This window comes from Melospiza georgiana, chromosome 1 (genome assembly GCF_028018845.1).
Source record: "Melospiza georgiana isolate bMelGeo1 chromosome 1, bMelGeo1.pri, whole genome shotgun sequence".
Taxonomy (NCBI): domain Eukaryota; kingdom Metazoa; phylum Chordata; class Aves; order Passeriformes; family Passerellidae; genus Melospiza; species Melospiza georgiana.
In genome coordinates, this window is record NC_080430.1 from 17028616 (window position 1) to 17036063 (window position 7448).

Below are 7448 nucleotides of genomic sequence, written 5' to 3' on the forward strand. Positions count from 1 at the left end.
CTCCCTCTCTCCTCTCCTCGGCCGCCCGCACAGACCGCACGGTCGGGCCCCGGCGTGGGACGCGCGAGGAGCTGCGGCCGGCAGCCCGTGCCCGCCTGGCCCATGGCGGGGCCGCGGGACCCCGCGGAGCGCTGCTCCTGCCGCAACACCAACTGCGTGGAGCGGCCGCTGCGCCGGCTCTTCGAAGGGCTGGCGAGCGGCGTGGCCGCCTGCCCCTGGCCCTTCGTGCTGGTGCCGCTGCTGCTGTCGGGCGGGCTGGGCGCCGGCTTCGTCTTCCTACCGCAGCGGCAGGAGAACGACATCGAGGGGCAGTTCACGCCTACGTGGGGGCCCGCCAAGGCCGAGCGCGACTTCGTGCGGCGGCACTTCCCCACCAACGACTCGGAGCGCTTCTCCGCCGCGCGGCTGCCCACCGAGGGCGCCTACGCCGCCCTCATCGCCGTGGCGACGAACGGGGCCTCGGTGCTGGACGCGGCGCCGTGGGCAGAGGTGCTGCGGCTGAACGCGACCGTGCACGACGCCGAGTACGAGCGGCTCTGCGTCCGCACCGACGGCGTCTGTGCCAGCCCCAACGCGCTGCTGTCGCGGTGGGGCGATGCGGGACCGCAGGACCCGAGGAGCCTCCGCTTCCCCGTCAACGACAACATCTTCCTGGGGACCGCGCTGGGCGGCGTGGAGACGGACGGCGGGCGGGTGCTGAGGGCGCGGGCCCTGAAGCTGCGGTATTACCTGCGGGAGGACGGCCCCGAGGCGCAGGACAGCCGGCAGTGGCTGGAGGGCTTCCTGCAGAACATCTCGTCCAAAGTGGCGGAGTTGCGCCTCGGCTCCATTCAGGTAACGCAGGGGCCGGTACGGCCGTGCGGAGCCGCCGAGCCCGAAACGCCCGAGCAGCCCCGGCGCGGGATGGAAAGGGAAAGGGAAAGGGAAAGGGAAAGGGAAAGGGAAAGGGAAAGGGAAAGGGAAAGGGAAAGGGAAAGGGAAATGAAAGGGAAAGGGAAAGGGAATAGGCAGGTGGGCTGCAAACGCCAGGCCAATGCAACTTGGTGTTTGGCCTTGCTTGTGCTTGTGCACAAAGAGGAAAAGTGTTTCAACGTTTCTTGTTGTTTTAACGGCAGGTGGCTTACTTTACCTCACTGTCAAGACAACAGGAATTTGAAGGAATTACCAAGAGTGTGATTCCGCTCTTCTCTGTGATGTATTTCTTGACAATAACCTTTGCAATCGTCTCTTGCCTAAGGTAAAATGTCTCTAAGCCATGGTCCAATGAGCCGTGATCTCTGCTCAGTTGATTTCTGCTCTCGTCAAGTGAAGGCATTCTTGAAGCTGCAGAATTTCTGTAACAAACTATAGGCAAAATGTATTTCTGCCTTTTTTTGTCTACATATGTGTATCTCCCAGCTGCTTAGATGGTAGATGAAAACGTGAACAAATGTTCAGTACTTAGTTAAGGTTCAGGCGGATGAGCAGTAGCTTCATAGATTCCTGCAAGTCTGGGTACAACCTTAGTTGTTTTGTCTGCTAGTAGAGTCAGAACCTTACCTGCTGTCCACAGAGAACTTAACCTGCCCTTTCTTTGTGCTGATGGAAAGTGAAGTCTTGCACACTCAACAGCTGTACAGCAGTGTCTGTGTCCGTACTTCCAAAAATTGGACTTGCAAGGTGAGTTGGCTGGTTTAGTGTTTGCATCAAGCATCATGCCTATTAGAGCATTTCTTATGGAATGCTTGAGCCAGCTCTCTGGGGCATCTTGGCAAAAGACTTGTAGCCAACCCGACTGCTGAGAAAGTTTCTCTACACAGCACATACTTCCTAAAAAGGTGCTTCCACTGATATGCTACAGCAAAATCATGTAAAATCAAATGCATTCTAGAAATTCACCTTTTTTTTTGGGTCACCCAAAGTCTCGCCTCATTAGTAGAGCTTATGTATCCTTACTTTGCCATCTATTGTTATTGATGCAAAGATCGGTACACATCCTTACTCTTCTGAGTATGGTTGGGCAGTGGTAATAATGTGTATAATACCTCCTAGAAAAATAATTTTGTGTAATGCTGACACCTGGGAACTCTGCTAGCAGCTTTCATCAGGAGTTATTCTGAGAGAGGGTATCACTGGTATGTGAGTACTTTTCATGCCTTGGTGAAATATTTGACACATAACTAAGATATTCCTTGAAATATTTTCAGACTGAGCTGTATAAGAAATAATATCTGGCTTGCAAGCTGTGGAGTGCTTTCTTCTGGCTTAGCTGTATTGAGCAGCTTTGGATTGATGCTCTTCTGTGGAGTGCCATTTGTGGTCACTGTAGCAAATGCACCATTCCTCATTCTGGGTAAGTAGAAAAAGTGAGTGTATTCAGATACAAAGACCAGAGTGAAGGTAAAACAACCTAATGGTGTCAGTCTTTTATGATGTGAATGTCAGATAATACAACATTTTCTCCTGAAATGAATGTAGGAGATACCCAGAGGTGCAGCCCCCTCAGAGCACCTCCAGAGGTGGGCAAGCCCCTCAGCTCAGCTCCGTGTGCCACAGTGGGACTGGAGATGGGTTCTGGTGCTGCAAGGGCAGCTTTCCCCAGAAGACAAGGCCTGATCCGGATCCCCTGCTACAGCAGGAAGACTGTAAGTGGGAGAGTGGTAAGGTTAGGACTTCTGGCATTGTTCTAGTGTCCCTGGAAGTGTAGCCAAGATGATTGATCCTCTGCAGTATAACATCTATGTACAAAGCAGTCTCAGTCAGCTGCACAACTGAAGTGATGCACCACTTGTGCAAGCAGCTCCCCCCAAAAACCCAAGGAAGTTGGTATCATTGCATCTTTGTGTCACGGTCTGTCCCAGTGAACGGGCAACGCGGTGATTTTAAGGTGCAAAATAACCAACAAAGGCACAGGGGATTTGCAGTAACAAAATCAACAAATGCAGTTTTATTGAAATAACCATAACAGAAATGCATTGGGGAGGGGAACCGGGGAAAAAAGGAGAAGACAAGGAAAAGAGGGAGGAGGGGGGATGGGTATAGGTACCGAAATGTGATGCTGCTTTTATCTTTCGAGGTCCAGCCATTGAAAGCTCACCAGGCCACGTCCAGGGAGATCTCAAAATCTCTAGCTAACTCAGAGGTTTTTATTATTTAAAATTGTGAGGGGAAGGAAAACAGATACAATAGGGAATAGATGTAACAGGTAGTCCATGTTCTCAGCAGTAAGCAAGAGCCATTGTTTTCTTAGTCCAGTGGTCACAACCTGCAGGCAAATATCTTGGTTTGGTCAGTTTTCTTCCCCCCCACACACCTCCCCCAGGTTGGGGGTTTCAGTCCCAGTCCTTGGAAGGAGGAGAGGGGTCTTTTCACATAGCAGTTTCATGTCTCAGTCCCTGATGGAGAGGCTTCTTACATCTCAGTCTGTCTGTCATGGTGGTTGTAAAACAGGTGAGGGTCTTCTGTGGGAGACCACCCAAAACTCAGGAGAAGTCCAGCCAGGCCGAGAGGTAGGACAGCTTCCAAAAGCCATTGTTGCAAAAAGGGCACAGTGCTCCTTCTTCTTCTCAGTGTAGCATACAGCAAACTCACCTGTGAAAACAATAACTTAACACTGTCCTTTCAGGTCTCAGGGCCTTTGGCGAGTGACTTTCTCCTTCAGAGCCAGAGATTCCAGACAGCGGGGGGATCTTCTCTTCAGTGGTCACAATGACAATCCTGAGGCAGATAAGGGAAAATTCGGACAGACTCTGACACCTTGTTCCACAGACTGCTTAACAGCCAGTACTGAACTTTCCAAGTACTGATGGTGTTGCTGCAATTAGATATTCTTTCCAACTACATAACGTCGCTGCAAACAAATTACTGCTTTTAAAATCCTTACTGGTCTCCTGTATCATACATTCATCTGATGTTTTCTTGGGCTTGGTCTCATGCTGAGGAAAACACATGGAGTTCCCAGGTTGACGGAGGCTGTGCATCATCTGAAGCTGTCTAATGCAAATGCTCCTTTGAGCAGGCATTGTTTCTTTGTTTCTTGCATAATTCTAATGCATTTTTTCATCTACTTTTGCTTGCTCATCAATTGCAGTGGCTCTGATTACCAAAAAGCCCCTTTTGTATACCTGGGAAAGGGCTTAAGTCAGTCTCTTCAGATCTTCAGATATAACACACAGACTTTTGTCTTCCTTGTGTTAAAGCAAACAAATTCTCAGTACAGCAGAGGATTTGCTTTGAGGGCTGCTTGCTTTCCGAAGCAGCCTGGCTCCACTACCACCAGTAGTACCTTTTGATGTGCTGCTTAATTCATCTTTGCATGTTTACTGGCAATTGCCTGTTCAGGTAGCAGGTAATGATTTCATCTCATCTTCTGTGCTCAGCTAAATCTCACTCCGCTATTCACCCAGCCTTGCTTTCCCTTCTGTGTGATTAATTTTCAGTGAATAGAAGAGCCCTTGACAACATGGCAAAATACTGAAAGGTGTGAGTTAATAATCTTGAGAGTTAACAGAGGTGAGAGAAGCCCATTGGCTCTTCATTTTTGAACTTCAGCTCATTTGCATCTTAGGAAAAACCCAAACCCAGGATCCAGTCTTCCTGGCAGGTTTTCCCAAGGACCAGTCAGGTAATATTTGTGAGCACATCAGTATAGAGGTGAACCAAAATGAGTACTAAATAGTGAATAAGTGCTGGAAAATAAACTGGAGAGAAGTGGAGGGCAAAGAGCATAAAAAAAGCTAAGCCACTGGAAAACTGGAATCACTCTTCTCCCACGTGGTAGCAACTGCTCTTCCTGCCTTCTGAAGGCAGAACAAGACATTATTGCTTTAAGTTGCTGCAGTGCTGAAGAAGAGATTCCAGAGATAATGGGGGATGCTTCCAGTGGTAAGAATAGTTGAACATCAGAATATGCGATGCTTTGAAATCTCTGTCCCTGCATCATAGACATCAGCTACAAGACGCTTGTCAGATATGCAGTAGGTGTGCTCAGTCCTTCAGCAGAGTTGCTGAGGGATCAACAGCCCATCAGGTCTCCAGGAGGTGCTGAAAGGTAATACATTCAGCCACACACAAAGGATCTGTTTTCCAGATTCTCTTGTAACTTGCATCAGTGCTCAGGCAGTGTTAGTCACCCAACTTCCTTTTCCAGATTTTATGCAGAATGAAATGTGATTAATGTTGTAGTTTGGTTGGGTGTTGGTGGAAGCTGCCACTTGCAGTGCAGCGTTAACAGTCTCTCCTCTTGCAGGGGTTGGTGTTGATGACATGTTCATCATGATTGCTTCCTGGGAACAAAGTTTAAGGAAAAAAGAGAAATCCGATGTTAAATCTCTGCTGGCTGAGACTTATTCAGAGGCAGCACTTTCTGTGACCATCACCACTCTGACGGATGTTTTGGCCTTCTTCATTGGCACCTGGACTGCTTTTCTATCCGTGAGGTCCTTCTGCCTCTATACAGGGACAGCTTTTATCTTCTGCTATGTTTATACCTTGACCTTCTTTGGGGCAGTTCTGGTAATTAATCACAAAAGGGAGCAAGGGAACCGGCACTGGCTGACTTGTATGCGTGTGGATGTAGGTAAAGATCAGGCTGAGAACTCCTGCTTGTACAATGCTTGCTGTATCGGCAGCTGTTCTAGGCAGCCATCTGAGCCAGAAGGTGACCATCCAATGAACGTGTTCTTTAAGAAGTATTATGGCCCTTTTGTTACAAATAAATGGAGCAAGGTGCTCACAGTGTTGCTCTACGGAGCATATTTGGCCAGCAGCATTTATGGGTGTACTCAGGTCAGGGAAGGCATCGATCTCCGAAATCTGGCAAATGATGCCTCCTATGTTATTCCATACTATGATGATGATGACAAATACTTCTCCACATATGGACCCAGGGTCATGGTTGCCATTACTGAGAGTGTAGATTATTGGAAAGAGTCGGTGCGTCTTGGTATTGAGAGCTGTGCACAGAATTTAGAGAACATTTCCTATGTAGATAAGAACCTCACAGAGTCGTGGCTGAGAGTATACACAGAACTTGACAAAAAGGGTTTGATAAGTATAAACAGTAAAACTGACTTCTTAAATAACTTAAATGTACTGTTCGGAATTCGTCACAGTTTTGAGTGGGACATAAACAAGACTCAGGATGAAATAGAGGCTTCACGTTTCTTCATCCAGACAGTGAACGTGACATCAGCCGTGGATGAGAAGAACCTCCTCAATGAGTTAAGAGAGGCAGCCAAGCAGTGCAGCATTCCACTGAAGGTGTATCACCCAGCCTTCATCTACTACGACCAGTACCTGGTAATAGTGCAGAACACTATTCAAAATGTTGTGGTTGCTGCCGGGGCCATGCTCGTTGTGTCCCTCGTGCTCATTCCCAACCCGTTGTGCTGCTTGTGGGTGACCTTTGCTATAGCCTCTGTTATAGTTGGCGTTGCTGGTTTCATGACGTTCTGGAACGTCAACCTCGATTCCATATCCATGATCAACCTGGTCATTTGCATTGGGTTTTCAGTAGATTTTTCTGCTCATATTTCCTATGCCTTTGTTACGAGTGGAGAGTCATCGGCCGATAAAAGGGCAATTGAAGCTCTGTCCCTGCTGGGTTACCCAGTTCTACAAGGTGCAGTTTCTACAATACTGGGCGTAGTCGTCCTGGCTGCAGCGAGCACCTACATCTTTAGGACATTCTTCAAGATCATGTTCCTTGTTATTTTGTTTGGGGCTCTTCATGGTCTTGTTCTTATTCCAGTGTTTTTAACTTTTTTTGGAAACTTTGGCAGATCACCCAATACCATATCTAAAAAACTTGAGCTTGAGAAATTATAGTTTGTTTGTGACTAAGTTTAATTTATTAAGTTTTACTCATTATATGTAGATTCAATTGTAATGACTGTCATGGAATGTATGACATGAAGAAAATGAAAGACAAAAAAAATAAACTCAACAGGGAAGCAAAGGCTTCAGAAAAGCCAGGCAAAAAATAATAAATTAAAACTTAGAGATTGCATATGCATTTTTAATTTTTGTGTCAACATGTTAATGTTGTTAAGTATTTTTTTGTGTTTACTGAATGTATTAAAGTTATTATAAACACTGACCACTGTGTCAGCTTAATGGACTACATTACATGTTTGTCAGGACATGTGCACAGTGGGGAAGAGTAACTTCCACTGGTCTGCATTTTCCACCTGTTTGCCCTGGTGCTGTAACTCATCCCAACACTGAGCTGAAAGAAAGTTTTTTGCCCAAGAGACTCAAATTTGGATGTTTTACAGCAAAATTACAAGAGGTCAGAACTGTCTCAGACTGCAGTAACCCATAAGCCTTCAGGAGACAAAATGTGCTTAGGTTCCTAATGTAGCACAAAAAACCCTTGGGGAAGACTCACCCCAAGCTGACTCCCATTTTCTATTGAAAGCCTTTTCTCAGTGTCCTGTTTTCTAGCTAAGGCTGGACATCTGGTACCC

At 47.2% G+C, this 7448-nt stretch overlaps 1 protein-coding gene across 1 annotated transcript; it reads left to right on the forward strand.

The window, feature by feature from the left end:
• Positions 1 to 102: 102 nt before the first annotated feature.
• Positions 103 to 6949, forward strand: LOC131088001 (patched domain-containing protein 3-like). Its single transcript, XM_058031768.1, has 4 exons — positions 103 to 834; positions 1116 to 1237; positions 2187 to 2332; positions 5228 to 6949. The coding sequence occupies exons 1-4, from the start codon at positions 103 to 105 to the stop codon at positions 6805 to 6807; spliced, it is 2580 nt and encodes an 859-aa protein (XP_057887751.1). The 3' UTR covers positions 6808 to 6949.
• Positions 6950 to 7448: the final 499 nt, after the last annotated feature.

What these genes read in the sequence shown, in the direction of transcription:
- LOC131088001 (XM_058031768.1), top strand. Translation starts at nt 103, where the DNA reads ATGGCGGGGCCGCGGGACCCCGCGGAGCGCTGCTCCTGCCGCAACACC. An exon ending in GCAATCGTCTCTTGCCTAAG is followed by an intron (nt 1,238 to 2,186) that starts GTAAAATGTCTC and finishes AAATATTTTCAG; the next exon opens with ACTGAGCTGTATAAGAAATA. An exon ending in TGCACCATTCCTCATTCTGG is followed by an intron (nt 2,333 to 5,227) that starts GTAAGTAGAAAA and finishes CTCCTCTTGCAG; the next exon opens with GGGTTGGTGTTGATGACATG.